Here is an 18711-nt window from a genome sequence, read left to right as displayed (position 1 = left end):
CTGTTATCTCCAGTCCTTACGTTAAACCTTAGTGTCCAACCCTTATATCAAATCTGCACACTAAAACTGAATGGCCAGTCTAATGCAGAAGCTAAATTCCTTCGGCATGACAGTACACATTAATGCCCCCATAATATAAGAAACAAATTATAGGTGCAGACACACACTCACACACATATCCTCAAAGAAAATGGAAGAGATGCTTTTTTTTGTCTGCAGGCTGCAGACAAAAAAAAACTAAAAATCCCTCTAACACCTACAGTTCTGTGTAGACATGAAATAAACTTGCCATGCTGGCATAAACCTGGAAAGATAAAACAACAACAAAAACACACAAAAAAGCTGCCATTGACACTTTTTGGGAAGATGAAAAATGTACTACCTCTACTTGTGTGTGTAGACAAAGCCAGGTTTAAATTTTAACATGCATGGCTGCAATGCTTCTGCACAACCATGCCACACCCAGAGGAAAGCACTGGACAATCCCACAGATGAACAAGGGATGGCCAACTACAGTGCTCTGTGTATGTGTGTGTGTATGCACTGGTTTATTTAATGAATCCTGTTATGTTAGATGATGGGGTTCTGAGTATCTGGACATGGCTTATAATGCAATTCTCTCTCTTTATTCCATTTTCATGGGTCCAATACAAGTATGTACTGTACATGTGTGTGCTTGTGCACTATTGATTGTGCTACCAGGAACAGAGCCAAGCACTACGTTAGTTTTCTTGGTAAATGGTAATGGTATTGGTATTCAGCTGAGCAGACCTCCTACAGACACTTGCACTGTTTGTATTCTGTGCAGTTTGTCTTTGTAGGTGGAAAACAATAATTATGCAGACACTTGTGTTGAAGGTATTCATTTTTATACATGTACAGACGCACTCAAACTGAACTGCAGCTCTGCATCCCTCGGTCAATCAAGTCTCAGATCCGAGTCTCTCTTCACACCTCGAAAATGCCTCGGATGGTGAAACTGTAGGAATTTGCATATGCGTGGGGGTGTGCAAAATAGGTGGAGAGACAGGTACAGGATGGAAGCAAGGGCCTTGCAGTATTAAAGTAAACACAGCCAGCAGATTACTGATAACACGTAAAATGAATATGAATGAAGCTCTTTCTCTCCTGTGTGCCTGAACATGTGTTGATCACTGCAGAGGTCTGTGTGTGAATACTAATAGGCTCTCCGTTGGGAGGCTCCTCTCCACATAATGCCATAGGCAATGCACTGAGAGTATAGCTGACAAGCTTCCCTTACAAATCCGCATGCTTGTAGTTTAAACGATAGAACATTATTCTTAAACATCACAAATGTTACACCATGCTTTCTATTTAATGTTAACGCGGCGACACCATTATATAAGTGATACTAGTACAGAAAACACTCTAGTGATTTTTACCTTGCAAGAAAACAACCTTTGTGCATCAGTCAGCTTCCTGTATTTGGGTAAACCTTAGACTCAACTATAGTATTATTCTATCAAATAAAATCATGCAGTATCTCAGGTCAGGAAAAACTGAACATTAGGTAACCAGAGATTTCTAATGGGTGGTTTGCTTGGCTCCAGTGCTTAACAACACATTAATACGTGATCATTAACAAGTAATATCACCTTGTCAGAGCCAGTCACCACAACATCGCGGCTTGTAATCGCTTCTTTAGCTTGCCCTGATGGCGTCTTATGGAGCTTCCCAGACTAATCAATAAAACATGGGCACAAACAAACAGCTTTCCACACACTTAACATAATTAGAAAACAGAGGAGCATAATCCATTATGCTTTAGACTGAAATGATTTAATGTGGCATCATACGATACACAGAGCGTGTGTTGCATTGTGTCATGTATCATATAAGCCACCCTTATAAATATACCTAAAGACATGCTCGCTAGTGCACACGCATACACGACTGTAACAAGGTCAGCATGTTGATCAGATGTGACCGGTGATATCATATGCATAATTCAAAAGGTGAGGGAGCACATAAAGCTGCGAGGAGAGGCCTGCTGTGAAGATAATGGGTAGGTAGGGGATGTGTTTTGAGGTGGAAGAATTGCCTCAAGAGGAGGAAAAAATAGGAGAAGTTGGATGAAAAAACAGAAGGCAGGATGGAGACGACTGCAGAACTAGTAGTGAGGGAGGGTGTGGCTGCCTCTCCAAGAAGAAGTGGTGGTAAGTGGAAAGGTGAGAGACACGAGGGGAAAATAGGGTGTGGGAGAAAAGTCTCTGATCTGAACGTGTGTGTGTGTGTGCGCGTGTGTGTGTGTGTGTGTGTGTGTGTGGGGGGGGGGGGGGTAGGAAAGAAATGGGGTGACAAGAAGGGTGCTCAAATGGAGGGGTGGAGGAGATCAAACACAGTTGCCATGGAAACAAATGGAAGCTGAAATAAGGGTGACAGAAGGAGAAAATAGGGGAGGTGGGTAATGAAAGTATGGAGCATTTGAGACGCATCAAAAATAACACTGATGTGAATCCACAAACCACACCCTTTGAACCACACAAACACACACATGCTGTCTGGTTGTTGGTCATGGCTGATGCAGGGAGGGTCAGAGAGAGAGAGAGAGAGAGAGACACAGAGAGAGAGAGACATTGAGAAAGATGGAGAGAGAAGTGAAAATTAAATCTTCTTAAATTTAAGAAGAAAAAAACATGTAACCTTGAGCACAGCTGCTTTTTGAGTTTTTGGTCCTTGTGTACTGCAGTATTTGGGAACTGTAGTACTTTTGCAAATGCGATGGTCTCCTGTTCATTGGAGCATTAGAAGAAATAAATAAATAAATAAACAAAATGAGCTGCAGTAAATGGACACGTGTAAAAAGGGCATTTGTGATGTAGAGGATGATGAGAGGGGTTGTAGAGAGAAACAGGTGAAGACCATCTGTGTTTTTGACATGGCAAACGCACCTGTGATGGCAACATCTGCCCATACTGACTACACACACGCAGACATGCACACATACACACACAGTCATATTCATCTGTTCCAAATCTAGCTTTTTGCTTCATCAGGATGTTTGGGATGTACAGACAATGAGCCAAAAACACAGCCATAACAGAAAACACGCATTAGCAAACAGAGCAAGGGAAAAAAAATTAATACCAGGCTCTCTGTGACAGCTAATTTCTCTTCCTGTGTATTTTCCCGCAATCCAATTAATCCAGCGGGTGGATTTCCTTGTAAATTCGAAAGCATCAAAAATTGCTCAAAGCATGAAAAAGAAAGAATCTACCTCGCTACCTCTGCTGCAAATTCAATTTGCGGTTTATATTCAAATGACTCACTCTGAACTGTAGAAGCCTTGGCACACTCATGCACAGGGACTAACACAAACAAATGGTGAAACATGCATGCATCAGAGTGTAGTTACCTATGTGGAGTTTGCGTCTACAGGCAGTATGCTCAGCAAGCCTTCTTCCTCTCCTCTTCCTTTATATGTTCTTTCTGCCTGTTATGTGGATTTTCGTAGCACAGTACCACACTGGCAAGCACTTCTCTCTCTCTTGCCCGCTCTCTCACTTGCCCGCTCTCTCTCTCTCTCTCTCTCTCTGCACTGCAGTCCCACCCCCACTCTGAGACAGCAGCTGGAGAAAACCTGGATCTGGACTTATACTGGACTGGATTAGGACTTCCCGGTACAAGTACAACTAAGGGTAATAGCCAGAGGACAGTATGATGTCATCCTATCACACACAAACTGCAGGCACCAAAAAAGGCACACTCAGATTATAGAAATGGAGACAGACAGCAGCCTCATCTAACACTAAGTTTCCCCAGCGTCAGGGTGTCTTGTGCATCCAAATGTAAAGAGCAAAACCCAAAAGGCAGTTTCTGAGATGCTTAGAAGAGAGGAAATTGATTGCACTTCATCCCGACATGCTTTAGAAATTGGCCAACAGCATGCATAATCAGCAGTCTTATGTAGAACTGGGTGCTGAGCCATCAACCTTTCCACAAAACTGTCATCAACAGGACAGTACTTCAAATGATTTACTAATGCACTGGTGTTTCAGTATGCTGCAATGTTATGACCACTTTTTTTCTTCCACACAGCCTGAACTGTGTGAGGCAGACTTCTTGTTATTTCTTTAAGTAGACTTAAGACTTAAAGATGGTATTGCCCGGTGGATCTGATGGTATTAATAATTCCATCAATGCTGACAAGATCTCACCGACACCACTGAAGCCCCAAATCGTGACAGAGCCTTCAACATTTTTTAAACATTGTTTGTAGACACTGAATATTGTACCTCTCTCCTGACATTTTCTCTCCATACTGATGACGATTTGAGCCAAATCTTTCACATTTGCATTCATTTCATTTCATTTATTTATTTGTTTCACACATGGTTCATAGAGGTGGGAATCACCATACATCCCACGATACGATATTATCACAATACTTAACGCACGATACGATATTATTGCAATTTTTTAAAAAAATATTTTGCAATATTCAGATTCTGTACATAAAGGTAAACTTTATCAATATTCATTTTATCTAATATCAAAGTCTCGCACTCAGTCTTTTTCTCATTTCAGTCAGTTTTATTGTTGACAAACTGAACGGTTTGTATTACAGTCTAGTCCAACTTAACTGAATGCAACCATCTGGTACAATTATAGCTATTCTGAACTAAGCAATTTATGAAAACTATGCAGCCCCTTCAGCAACTGAAGAATTTGAAAGTAAATTAAAACAAAATATAATTTTACATTAAATAAAAAAGTTTTAAACTTAATTAAAATAAAACATGTCTTAAATTAAAATAAGTAAACTGTCATGTTTATTGCTGCCAAAAAAAAGTTAAACACATTTGGACAGTGAAGGAATGTCAGGATTCTTGCTCAGAAAAAGGATCAACATGCTCTGAGCACAAAAACCTTTTTTGTAACACAATATCGATTTCTGCTGTCCCTGTATCGATAGATTATTAGCAAACAAAATATCACAATACTACACAGTATCGATTTTTTCCCCCACCCCTAATGGTTCAACAGTATTTCATTTCCTACATACAAATCCTCCTTCCCATTAATATAGCACTGCAGCCATGGGTGAAAAGGAGCAGGAAGAAGAATAAATTCTTATTAGCACCTGCCCCCTATCTGAATTCCAATTTCTCTTACAAGTGGGCACCAACAACCCAAAAAGCACTCTAATATTTATCAATATGTAACAATGCAAAACAAAACAACAAATCAGTATAATCAACAATATACAACACTACTAGATGGCAAAGAAAAATTCCACTCCATAAGCCCTGTTGCCACTGATCTTCATTCCAGTTCTTGTGTAATTTTCACACCTCTCCATGTTTCTGTTCCTCAAGAATGACAGCCAACCTCCCGTTGAAACCATTTTCTTGTGGGATCAATAAAGTGTCTATTTATTTCTCATGAGTCTTCAGTGATAGATCAACAAGAGGTCTTAATATATCTCTCATGTCCCTTGTCTTTTGTACTCCATTTGTCCAGTATCCTCAAATCGTTTAAGGACACACTGCACACCCTGCCAAAATATGCCAAGTTTTGAGCTGACAGTTATTTGGGAATCACCTTGCTGGTGCAAAAATACTGTTTTATACCCATCAAACTGTTCTACCTTTGTCAATTTTCATAGATTCAGCTAACAATACGCGAACAAATGATGTGTTTTTGCAACAGGCTGTTAGTAAAAAAGTGACTAAAATTAAAAATTTAAATTGATTCCTTGAGTCAGCCAAGAGAGCTATTGAGCAAGACCACTTTAAAAACTTAAAAGAAAGTCTTTAGTTGGAAGAAAAATGTCAGGACATGACGCTGGCTCAAGAGTTCTGCATTGCACCATATTATTTTCTTGTAAATCATTAAACGTAAAGGAAGTTAAAGAAAGTGAACTTTATAGCAGCAGATCCTGTTTTGTGAACATCAACTTAATCTGTATACTGATAAACTTGGAGCACAGATAAACCTGTTTTTATGCAATGGTGCTTACATAGTAACATGAATAATAAACTTTATTTCTATAAAGATTTCCTTAAACTCCATACAACAGACTTTACAGACACAGCAACTGTCTCACATCACATCTTGCTGAAAACAGCTAATAGGAGAGTCCAAGGAGATTTATAGGGAAAGAACAGGTGCATTTTGAAATAAAACTATGTGAAAAAGTAGACCAGTGTCTGCAAATAACAGCTAATAGAAGGTATTTTCAGCTGCTCTCTTATTTCCCAAAGGGCCGCCACAGTGGCTGGATCTGCATGTTTTATTTGGCACAGATTTTATGCCAGATGTCCTTCCTGATGCTACCCTCCCATTTATTTGGGTTTTGGACTACAAGTACAATAGCTTGTAGGCTGGTTCTGCCTCACATCTTTCACATGTAAGGCTAATGGGTTAACAACTACACCCATGGAGCCACTTCAAATAGAGGCTTCTTCAGAATAAAGCCGTCACATAAAGAAATGGCAATCTTTCTTAAATCCAGTGTAAAATAATTGGTATCACCTTAAGGGAGGGACACATTCATTCAGTGCGGACAGTTAACAGAAAAATAGAGGCCAGGGGGATAAAGAATAGAAGAGAGAAATCAGAAGTTCAGACTGGTACTGATGTACATGTCCTTTACAACTAACCCTCAGGGTTACAATCATCTCTCTATGATAGTACTTTCCCACTGTCACAATTTCTAGTGCTCTCTCTTTCTCTCTCTGACTTTGCCTCTGAATCTATTCCCTTAGAAAGACTCACACACGGTCCATGCACACACTCAAACACACACACAGACACTTGACAGATTTGCAGCACAGAGGACAGAGTCTGGAGCGTGCCCGCTGCTCTGGCTGATGTATGACTCATCTCTCCCATCTATTCCACCGGGACGCATAGATCTAGGCCCATACGCCGTACATCAACCACCCACCTACCACATTCCTACACACACACAGTTGTGTCACTTTAAAGGACATTGCAGTAATTTCTTACAGATTTCGCCTCACTATAACCACCGGTTACCTAACCCTTAACTTAACCTAACCTTCAACCAAGTCTTGATACTAAAATCTAGTTTTTTCTTTTATGAGGACTTACTTCCCCCCTCCATTACCCCAGATATGTGCAACAAAATACATGCACTCTCCATCCTGCTCTAACCATAAATATCCTCCGCTTAGGCGCTGATGTAAGGACACTTTTTTACTCGCACACACATAAATACACAGGATACGGTAACGTTAAGCATAAGGTTTCATCATTTACAGAAGCATGTGTTGAATCATCCCTGCACTACATGATCAATACTACTTTAGCACAATCTCCCTGGGCAGCAAACACTGCAAACCTCAGGACACGAAACTGAGATTTCAGCAGGAGCAGCAAACATGCTAAATGATTTTATAGAGCCTTTTCTTTGGTTATATAAACCTGAGAATAATTCAATTTTTCTATTATCAAAGCTATAGTTGTTTTTCTGTCAGTGGATTCACTGAAGAACTGACCAATTATAGTAATAGTAAATGCTTTTATGGTTTTCAGGATAAAGGTTTCTATCAACAGTTGTCTGGGATCATATAGTCAATGTGAAATACTATCTAAAAGCTTACGTTACGATAATGTGAACAAATTAAGATTAGGCAAGAGCTATTACAAACAGCCTTGTGGACCGTGGAGCCTTATTAGCATTTGCCACAGAATACTGTAATTGACAGGTCCAACTCTGGTTGCCTGCACTTTTCACAGATGAGAATGGGTTCACTCTGAGCACATGAGATGGACATGACAGTGTCTGGAGAGGCTGTGTGTCCTGTAATATTGTTCAGTGTGACCAGTTTGGTGGTGGGTCAGTGATAGCCTGGGGAGGCTAATGTATGGAGGACTGCACAGACGTTTACGGACTACAGGCACCAGTGCAGTGGCTCCTGGGTTCCTCCTGGTGCAAGACAATACATGGTTTCATGTGGGGAGAGTATGCAGGCAGTTTCTTGGAGGATGAAGGAATTGATACTTCCCTGACCTAAATCCAACAGACAACCTCTGGGACTTTATGTTTTTGTCCATCTGACGCCACCACGTTGCACCTCAGACTGTCTCCAAGGACACCATCTGTCATTTCATTAGGTGCATGTCCTGAGGTTGTTAGGCATGCATACATGCGGGCATCTTCTGAGTACTGTTATGATTTGCTGCAATGTAATTTCGGTAACTGCGTCTGCTGCATCATCTTTCTACTTTTCCTCCTTTTGAGGTGTTTATGAATTCAGCCCTCTGTAGGTTGATTTGCATCAAACGATGTGGCATCCTTTCATTCCTAACACATTACGCAGTTCAGTGTAGACATCCAGCAGGTTTTCGCTTCCCATTGAGATCAGATGTGTTTTCAAAGTGTTATTTTTGAGCAGTGAATAGGTAAATGCGTCATAGATTTAAGGTTCAGTTAATAGTGTTTATCTGATAGTGTTTGTGAATTTGAAGCACGACTCTGGTGCTGTTAATTACCTGAGAAAAAAGCCTATCTTCACTGTACACTGATGATTATGAAGGTGTTCGGCTCCGTGTGATCATGTCTTCTCTTTTATGCTTCTCATTGTATTTCTTCCTTCATTATCCTAGTTAACTAATCACATCTCACAATCAACAGATTGCGAGGTGACACTGGAGATGTCTCTGTGATCAGTGTGTGAGTGTGCGTTTGAGCACTGCACCAAACACAGGGCGGCTTTCTCCCACAAACAGAGAATCTGATAGCTCAGCTGTCTGACAGCCTCTCTTGTCTCTGCGGTCCAAACACAGAAGTGGAGCAGATCCGATGAGATGTGGAAACACCCGCATTTGTTCCCTGTTCTTCTATTTTCTCTCTCTGTGTGGTTTAGTGTTATGATGTTTGCTACAATGTAGAAAATTAACATTTCGGTTTACTGATGTGTCAGCCTGGTTATAAACAAACATCTCAGGACTTGCTTGTCCTTAAAGCATATGTGCTGGTTTAGTTGGCTGAAGATTGATGATGGGGTTTTATTCCTCTCGGCTCTTGTGGTGTGTGCAGCGGCATCAGTAGTTCTGGCTGGTGAGAGAAGTCACATGTTGCTTCAACCTCAGTGAACTTCTCTGCACTTGCAGTAGAGGACAAAGGGCGGAAGGGGTGGCGACATTAAAATGCATCACGAGTCACTGTAAAATCGAATAAAACCAACTAATATTGTGAAAATCTCAATTGTGGGATTAATGAAGGCTATCTCGTGTAGCAAAGGATGCCACTTTGAAAATCTAAAAAAGATTAAGCCATTTAAAAAAAAGCAAACTGAAATGTATGTCAAATCCATACTGCTGAATGTCTAAATGATCTGGGAAGATTGAAACATGCAGATCCAAAAACCACCCGGTAGGGTTTGCATATTTAAAAATACAGTCATGTGAAAAAAGAATAGTAAGTAGCAGCCACGTGCTGCTAATCAAATGCACTTGGCTAATTCATAATAAGCAAATGCGAGCACCTCTGTAAAGGCAGAAATTTGGGCAGTTTGCTTGTTTGAAACATTCAGTCATGTGTTAAACTAATATCACAACCTTTCAGGCAAATTCAGTACAAGGTCGGACCGTGAATATACAGAAAGCTCAGGTACATCTCAGACTTTACAGGCCTCTGTAAGCATGTTAAATGTTAAAGTTCATGACAATACAATTAGAAAAATACCAAACAGTTATGATTAAAGGATTGCCACAAGATAGCCACTCATGTGTAAAAAGAACATGGCAGCAGGACTCAGATGTGCAAATTTGCACCTGAACAAATAACAAGACTTTGGAACTGTGTCTTTAGGACAGATAAGACCAAAGTGGAGATGTGAATGATCAGGAAGAACACCTCAAACTGTCAAGTACGGTGGTGGAGGGGTGATTATTTTTATTTTTCACAGCACTGGATCTGCCACATTTACAACCAAACAGAAGAAGATGAATCAGGCAAAGCCAAGTCACTATACAGGTCTTTGGCGTTCTCTAGTGGACAAAATCTAAAAGTACATTTACTTCACACAGAAGATGGATAGATAGATAGATAGATAGATAGATAGATAGATAGATAGATAGATAGATAGATAGATAGATAGATAGATAGATAGATAGATAGATAGATAGATAGATAGATAGATAGATAGATAGATAGATAGATAGATAGATAGATATTTATGTATTCATACATATATAAATAACTCAGTTTAGAAAAGTGGTATATATCTGCCCGAGTAACTAATCACTAATCAATCACATTGGAGAGTGTTGGGGAAACTTCTCTGTACTGGTCTTACAAAACACTTTGTACTGCAAGTAGTTAAACAACAGAAAAGCTACCCTAGGAAGAAAGCTTTATAAATTAATCATAACCTTAACTAATTTGTAAAAAAAAAAAGAAAAAAAGAATATCAGCCTATCATAATATCCATGGGAAAGTGCAGAAATGTTTGGTTTTTAATTTTTTGTCTGTTATTCTCAGATTGTATGACTCACAAGTAAAACATAGGTCAGAGGAGCTTGTTAGTTCCATATATGCTCAGCATGACAAAGGACTCTAAATGTATATGAAAAGATACTTTGATTTACACATTAGTGTGATTTCAGAGTGTTATACTTATATATGGGAGACATATATACATATAATAATGACCCGAATGCACAATTGTGAGCAGAAAAGGTTTAGCTAAAGTGACACACTCACCATAAACCTTTCCCAAGAACAGCGTCTTGACCAGGTTAAACTGTGTGTCTGAGGCTTCAGGGAGGTTGTAGCTGACTGCAGGATAATGATCCAGCTGAGACATGACAGAGATATAAAGAGATAGTGAGAAGGAAAGAGGGAGGGAGAGAAACACATTAGCATCCTTGTTTCATAGGGAGTCGAATCTAGACTAAAACTACTGACCACAGCATTTTGAAAAGACCCAGGCTAAGATCTGCATCAGCACATTAAGCAGAGTACACAAGATGATGAACAAAAGATGGTAATTCAATGCTGTCAGCCAATGCAAAGCAACACAGCACAATCAGAAGCTCAGTGGTCCCCCCTCGTGGTTTCCAAACGCCAGGAAAGCTTTAAATATGGTAGCTTAGTAACAAGGAAACCACTCACATAGTCATACCTTGATTATCCTTCATTTTAAATTCCCATGAATCCTGATCAGGTCAGTGAAAATGAATTAAAAACACTTTGCAAAAATCAGGTAAATAGGATGAACACATATTGCATCTAATACTAACCCGAGGCTGTTCCTGATTTCTTTTTTCTTCTGGCGTTTCTACACACATCATATATAACTACACTCTTCAAACAATGACCATAAAATCTGAGTGTTAGAAATGTCTCTGGACCAAAAAACCCTTCTTACCATTTGCTATAAACTATAACCCTGTTTAAAATATCACCTTAGATGTATATATTCTATAAACACTCCAACATTAAAATCCATCATGGTTTTAAAGATGTCAGACTACCTCAAACATCTTTTCTGGAAAGCTGTGATATTTTCGTTTTAGTCACGTCTGAAAAGTCATCTTGTACAATTATCCAGCAAACAAACAGCTCTTCCCTAGAAATAAACGATGATACAAATGATGCCTAATAATAATATGCAATTTCAAAAGTCTGTGGGGGGTTCAAAGGCATTCCTGAGAACTCAAAAAGGGCGGGTGGAAGACGAGCAGCGTGTTTACAAAGAGGAGCATCAGTGGAGATGTGAGAGCAGAGAGGGTGATAGAAGGAGGGAATGCACGACTTTAATATCCCTGCAACATAATTAACTTGTTATTGCTGTTTCAATGAAGTTTCTAATTAGCTTGAAAGCTGCAGCCGATGCTATTGATGAGAATAATTTCAAACCAACAAATTGGTTTTCGGTGTGTTCTAGAATAAAAACCCCCAAAAAACAAGATCTTCCTTCTTTCCTTCTCCCTGCCCACAGGAGGACTGTATCTAAGCATAAACCAGTCTGCAGAAAGCAGACTGGAGTAGAGGAGTTTGGTTGGAAACAATGACTTTTGTTCCTGGAAATTTGTTCTGTTGATGTGCTGAATAGCTGTCACGGCCTGTTAGCTGGGAGCTGAGCTGGACTGTCACTAAAGGCCTGAGATTTACGTGTGTATGTGTGTGGTAGTGCTTGTTTACAGGTTTAAATCAGCAGAGTCCTGCCATACAGAAATTTCTTTCTACCCACTGCTGCGCAAGACTATTTTCTCCCTCTTTCTCCTCACACGCACACACACACACATGCAGACACACAACATATCCTAATTTGATTCCTTCCAAAAGCCTGGTCTCAGTGGAGCATTGTGTGGGTTTTGTTTTCCTCTGTGACTGGAGGGTGGGATAATGGGGCACAATTAAATTGCGCTCAGCTTATTTACTTTTATCTGAGAAAACAAATTGACTGCACAACCACGGAGGGAAGCTTGAGTCTTGAAACCCCCACAAAACGATCCACTGAGGAAGACGGCCTGGGAAGAAACCTCATTTTACCAAACTTTGTCAATTACAACCGCAGTCATTGGGATCTCTTTCCTTTTTTCCTTTCTTTCTTTTTAACACAGTGCCATTTAGAAAACGCAGTTGCTGCCTCTAAAGTCACACATAGCTTACATAAGCAAAGTAACCAGGGGTTAGGCAAAGAGAAAATTAACAAAGGGTGAAATCTATTTCCCTGACTACGTGCTAAAAAAGAATCTAATTTAGCCAATGTGCTGTTTATATGCAAACTCATTTACAGTGCACTGAGAGCCTTTTTACCTTCGTGGCACCTCTGTTTCCTTAATGATGTCTAAGGGATAAAAATACTCCCATCACAGATTTAACACTGAACAAAAAGAAATGCTAATTTTCCTCTTGAATAAATTGTTTAACATCATTATTAAGTGAACTGCTGAATTTTCGTCTGGTCCGGGTCTCAGGTGCAGCAAGCCATTTACACCGCTGAGTCAACCAATGAAGCAACTGGCGGAGAGGAGAAGAGGAAACGGAGATGAGCCGTCTGCTGCCTGAAGGGACTCCTGACTTTCATCTCTAAACCCTCACAGTGTGAGAAAGGCAAAGTGAGAGATGGCGAGATGGGGAACTTATTTTAATCTCGCCTTGGCGCTCCTTTGATAGCGAGCTAACCTAACGAGACCTCACAGGCTGCTCGAAAACCAAACACTCTCCTCTGTTTGCTGCACTCTGTATGCCTGGGTGTACATGTCAGCACGTATTTTGTGTTCGCAAGCGAACGCCTCACCTTAAAGTAATCCTCAGATAATCTCAACGTATCAAAGTGATCTTTGTCATTATATTTTGTGGGTCTACTTTCTTTATCTAACAACAGTATCTGTTTCTTTCAAACCCCTTCTCCCCCTCTCTCTGGCTCTGTTCTGCCTTTTTCTTTTGTCCTACATTTCTCTCTGACTCTCGTTTCTCTTTCTGATTCAAATTACCACACGCTGACTTGTCTTGCCACATTTTCTCTGCTTTGTCTTTAAACTAAACAGTCGCTTGTCTAAATGGCTTTAAGATTTGGAGCCCTGATAAGCAGAGAAGTGAGGCCTCTGCACCCTGAGGTAAACAGTCCACTGCTTCTTATCCCTTTTTTTTTTAAATTTGGGGAAATTGAATTTGATCCACTGCCAGCCCCACCAGCACAACTGACTTTTATTGCATCTGACTCATATCTCTGCCTCTCACTCATTTTGTTATCTCGGATGCTCGCAACTAGGCCTTTGATGAGCGTGTGCACAAAAATAATAACAGGCTAGTTCCATTTTCAGTGCTGATGGCAGCTACTGACAAAACTGGCATTTTAGGCTTTAATGCATTATTCAATAAATTAAAAAAAAACAAAACAAAAATTCAAGCCTTGGAATTAGCCAGTAGAGTTTCCAGCATTCAAAAGCAGTTATTAAGCATCTCAGCATTTGCATGCAGTTCAGTACACTTCATATGTTCTGTACACTTCAAACGACTCGCCGTCAAAGAGTGACCGAAGCTGTGCGATCATCTCGTAGAAAAAGGTCATGTTTGCACCACGCATGTGTTCTAAGATGAATATTTATACAGAGGCAGGTGGAACAAACTGATAAAACAACACCGACATAGTATCACACTTTATATATCACTCACAGTTGCCCCATTTTTTCTAAATGATAAAGAAGATACAAATATTTGATGATCACCTTTAAGGGTTTTAGGGTTTCTAAATATTTTGCTGACTTCTTCATGCTTTACTATCCTGACTTTGGTCCTGAGTCATTCTTGGAGGCCCCTCATGGAGCATAACTGCAACGTAAACGACGCAGGGCCATTTGGCAGGTCTGAAAAATGCTTTATAAATGGATGTTATGGTTATGATTACAAAAAAAAATCATCATATAGTCTATAATAAGGTGAAGGACTAATGCTTCAGTGCACCTTTCAGTTGATATTTCAGCCATTAGTTATTATTTTAATCATTAGTTATTATTAATCTCTTGCAATCTTCTACAATGTGTCCACAATGTATCTGAGAGTTCTTCCTGTTAAAAGGGAGTTTTTCCTTTCTACTATTGCCATGTGCTTACTCACACGGGTTCTCTAATTGTTGGGTTATGGTATTTACCTTAAAATATAAAGCACCTTGAGGCGACCGTTGTTGTGATTTGGCACATTTCAATGGATGGATGATACACCATGCTGCCTAAATATAAACGCTGCTTCGGTCCTCTGATGATGGGCATGGAGAGCGTTACTGAACACATCGGTCTAAATAATCCCACAGGTGTTGAAGTGGGTTGAGGTATGGAGACTACGGCCATAATATATGATTCACATCATTTAAATACTCATACAAATCATTGACCCCTGGTGCTGGTGCTGTCATTTTTGAACGAAACTACTCCCAGGTTCAAAATTTTTCATCCAAAGATAAAAGCTGGTCACTCAGAAACAAACTGACTGACTGACTTTTGCCACCTTTCCATGTCTTTCTATTCTTGTTAAATGGACCCAGCCTTTGGAATTAAAATACTGCCACCCATGGAATAAACAGAATAATCACACACTCTCAGTGCAGTGAGCAAAGTGTGCCAGCAGATGGACAGCCAACAGGCCTTGCCTACAAAAGCATAGAAAGGTTACTCTTATTTTCACCTCTTGTGGCAAAAGGTGCCTTTTCTGCATAAATTGGGACATGATGCCAAAGTAAAGACAGTAATTTTTGTATACACATAGTTATACTGTTATACTTGCATCCACAAGTATCTAGGTCTTAGAGTTATAACCCCACTGATGCTGACTGCTTACTGCCTACTAATGCTTAGCGTGGTTCCTTGTTGTTGTTGCAGTCCTCCTGAGGAGAACATGTACTGTTCTTTGTTACTCATTAGTGCAACCTGCAGACAAGGCTGATTTTGAAAAGAAAAGTAGAAAAAAATTGCTCTGCGGTATGTGAGTTATGAGAGAACCTTTGGGAAGTAAGGAAAGCTATACAGTATTGGAATGGACAGATGAGTTAGACTGAATAATGTTGATTTTTGTAGTGCAGTGTGAAGCCTTTGTAGTTAGCTGATCTGACAGGATCTCAATAGTGCAGGCGTGTCTGTTGGTATGCAAGTCTGCGTCTGTTTACGTGCGGCTATCAAGTGCATGTACCTTGAAAAGAGCCCTGAGGCGGTAAGGCAACATGAAAAAGTTTCACTCATCAAAGCTATCTTTGTCAACGTACCTTCTGGCTCTACTTCTCATTCCTTATCTGTAAACTTCATCTATTTTCTCTCCTCATCTCCCCACCCCACAGATCACTCATCGATGCCTTTTTTTTTCTTAAATCTAAATGACCACATCATGCCCATCAGTGTTCGTCTGAATTCTTAACACACTTTAATGTTTAACTGTTAACCTGTTATAAAGGGAGAACAATTTAAAAAAGGATTGTTTTTCTGTTTTCTTTTTTAAAGTACAGCCGCAGCACCTCGAAAGAACCACACTGGGATTGTGTACTATAGAGTTAGTAGTTCAGTCACATACTCAAGGCAAGACTGAACCTCGACACTGTCGATCTAGACACAACTAAGCTGCTTTCAATCAGCGCAGAGCACACTGTGTGCATGTATGCATGTGTGTGTGTGTGTGTGAGTAAGTGATGAGCAAGGAGTCTAGCGGATGCTCCAATCACTTTCCATGCCACTACGAAAGCATGTGTTATGTTAAAGTACTCCCAGCGGAGTGATGAGCAGCTACAGGAATGCGATTTGCTTAGAAAACGATTATCATTGGATGTTTCAGTTTAATTTTCTTGCTGTCTGAAATTTTTCGCTGCAGTGTGTGAAAGTAGGTGATGAGATCCCAGGATGGATGAGGTCATTGCTTCATGCAGGTGACAGACAGAGAGATCTAAGGGCTGTGGTAGTGTAGATTGAATGATTACAGGCTTGGGAGTATGGGACTGTGATTCATTGTAGTTCGCATTTAATTCCACTTAATGAAAGCAAGAATTAAAAGACTTCATGTTAGATGCATATTCTGTTTAACAGTGTTGAAACCGAACTTTTAAAATTTATATTAACATTTGACTGTTTCATTCTTTTCCTTTATGTCTATATCCTCTAAACATAACAATGACAGCATCCTGCAAAAACATCCTGCATTTGAACATATTCATATTTACATGTTCAAATGCAGAAATGAACCGGATAATCTCAACAATGTCTCCCTGCACGTAACATACATATTCTTTTTTAAATTGTTTTGCAAACTTTTGATGTGTTTATTTCATAACAATTATGCTAGTAATGATATGATGATCAATAGGAACTGTAAGCAAAACTGCTGCTATATTAATTATCACATGCTCTTACACAACCGCAGCTTGAAGCTTTGAGCCAAGCAATTTTTCACAGAGGATGGGAATCATTTTATAGCTAAGTTTAATGCTATGGTGCCTTCTGGCCACTAGAGGGGAGTGACATGTGAAGGGCTTACCCATTTAATAAGGGGTGTCAAATATAAGGACAATGGGCCACAATTGGACGTGCAAAGACTGTAATACAGCCCATTATACAGTTTTGGAAAACGCCAAGAAGAGCTTAAATGTTGAACTTTTACCTGTATTTTCATAGGTTTTACAGCTTTTCCTAATAATATTTCCCTGTGGCCATTTATACTAAAGTAAAGTAATAGATAAGCGTTTAAATGGAAGAAGAGTGCCTGTTTTTTCTTTATTGACTATAGAAATGTTTTTTTAATTGTTTTTGTTTTGCAAAGGCTCAAGAGGTTAAGAAAAAGCACATTTTTAGTGACTTAGCAAAACTTTCTACTTGTAATTACAGGACAGTCTGGGCAATGAGCCAGCAGAACGTTTTCCATAATCTTGCACATTTATTCCTTACACTTCAAGTCATGCTGATGGATTTCTTTCAATTTCTATATAGCAAAAAACTGTAAGTTCTGTTAAAATTGCACTTCTTCTTCCTAAAAATAAACATGTAGTTCAACATCTTTACACTGACAGAAAGGGAAGTTTCACTTCAGATCAACATGAGCTGTATCTGATCCTTGATGGAAAATGAGTTTGACATCCATGATCTCGATTCACGGGGTTTCCTGTGCGTATAAGGAATATAAATATGCCCACAGTATGAAATGGTTAAGCCATTCAAGTGTCTGATATTATCAGTATATTACGTTAGTGTGCAGATACAGTATTCAAATTACACATTCTATAGGAAGCCATGCAGAAACTGTTGTTTAATTTTAGAATCCAAGACCATTTGTTTCTTTTTATTTCTCATTTCTTGTGACAATCCATTTCTTGGCAAACCCCGACCTGTCAGTGCAAATATGAATTTATTCCGATCTGGATGCAATCAATCTCTGGCTTTTACAAGTGGCTTCTATCCATTTAGAGCCCTCCTTAAACTCCAGCCTGCAGCCAAATGTGTGCATCTTAGCCCAGAATAAAGCCAGTAATAGTTTAGCTGAATTCTCACTCCATCCTTGACAGCTACTGACTAGGCTTGGCTGTATCGATCAGAGCTAAGCTGTTCAGTCGCACAAAACACACGAGCACATAAAACGCACACAACGGCAACATGGATAGAAGTAATTGATATGCACAAACACATGCACACGCACAAAATATCCCACACAAGCACATGCATTTAATTATCAGCATACAGGAAAGAATTTGTGGAGTTGCAAACACACAACAATATGCGCTTACGCGAACACACACGCGCGCACAGATCGATGCGTTCTCTGTTGCTATACTTAGGCTGTCTACTGGAAGTAGATTAACAGTGGCAAAGGACAAGCAGTTTCATCACAGGTGAAAACAGCACAGGACACTGCACTCCTCTCTGACTTACTGCAAACCATTGAGCTAACACTTCCTGCGCTCGTGTAGTTCTGTACCCGTAACTGAGAATATGTGAGTGTTTTTAATTTGTATGGGACCCAAAAGTCCCTGTGCTGCACAGTAAGTTGAAATGTAATCCTTACTCTGAGTAAAAGACTAAAATAAGAGCTCAGATGAGCACGCGTGTTGGTTCTGTACCTGGATGGTGATTCTCCTGTCGTGACGGGACATGTTAATACTATGTGGCTGTCCATTGGCCAAGTTACGCTGGTCCACATCTATGGTGAACGGCTCCCTCAGACCACCCAGGTTATATCGCACCTGCAGCGAACCTGGAGACGTACAGATACAGCAGTTTAAAATCTCAGACACTAGGTGG

At 39.8% G+C, this 18711-nt stretch overlaps 1 protein-coding gene across 2 annotated transcripts in view; it reads right to left on the bottom strand.

The window, feature by feature from the left end:
* Positions 1 to 18711, bottom strand: part of cntnap2a (contactin associated protein 2a) — a 405328-nt gene that overhangs the window by 7652 nt on the left and 378965 nt on the right. For both annotated transcript variants that reach the window (XM_026179392.2, XM_080306454.1), the window contains 2 exons: positions 18531 to 18664; positions 10700 to 10793 (listed from right to left, as the gene is read on the bottom strand). In XM_026179392.2, coding sequence (XP_026035177.2) covers positions 10700 to 10793; positions 18531 to 18664 — 228 coding nt within the window. The remainder of the gene's footprint in view (positions 1 to 10699; positions 10794 to 18530; positions 18665 to 18711) is intronic.

This window comes from Astatotilapia calliptera, chromosome 9 (genome assembly GCF_964374335.1).
Source record: "Astatotilapia calliptera chromosome 9, fAstCal68.1, whole genome shotgun sequence".
NCBI lineage: Eukaryota > Metazoa > Chordata > Actinopteri > Cichliformes > Cichlidae > Astatotilapia > Astatotilapia calliptera.
The sequence above is the reverse complement of the archived record's forward strand: the minus strand, read 5'-3'. Positions and strand labels throughout refer to the sequence as shown.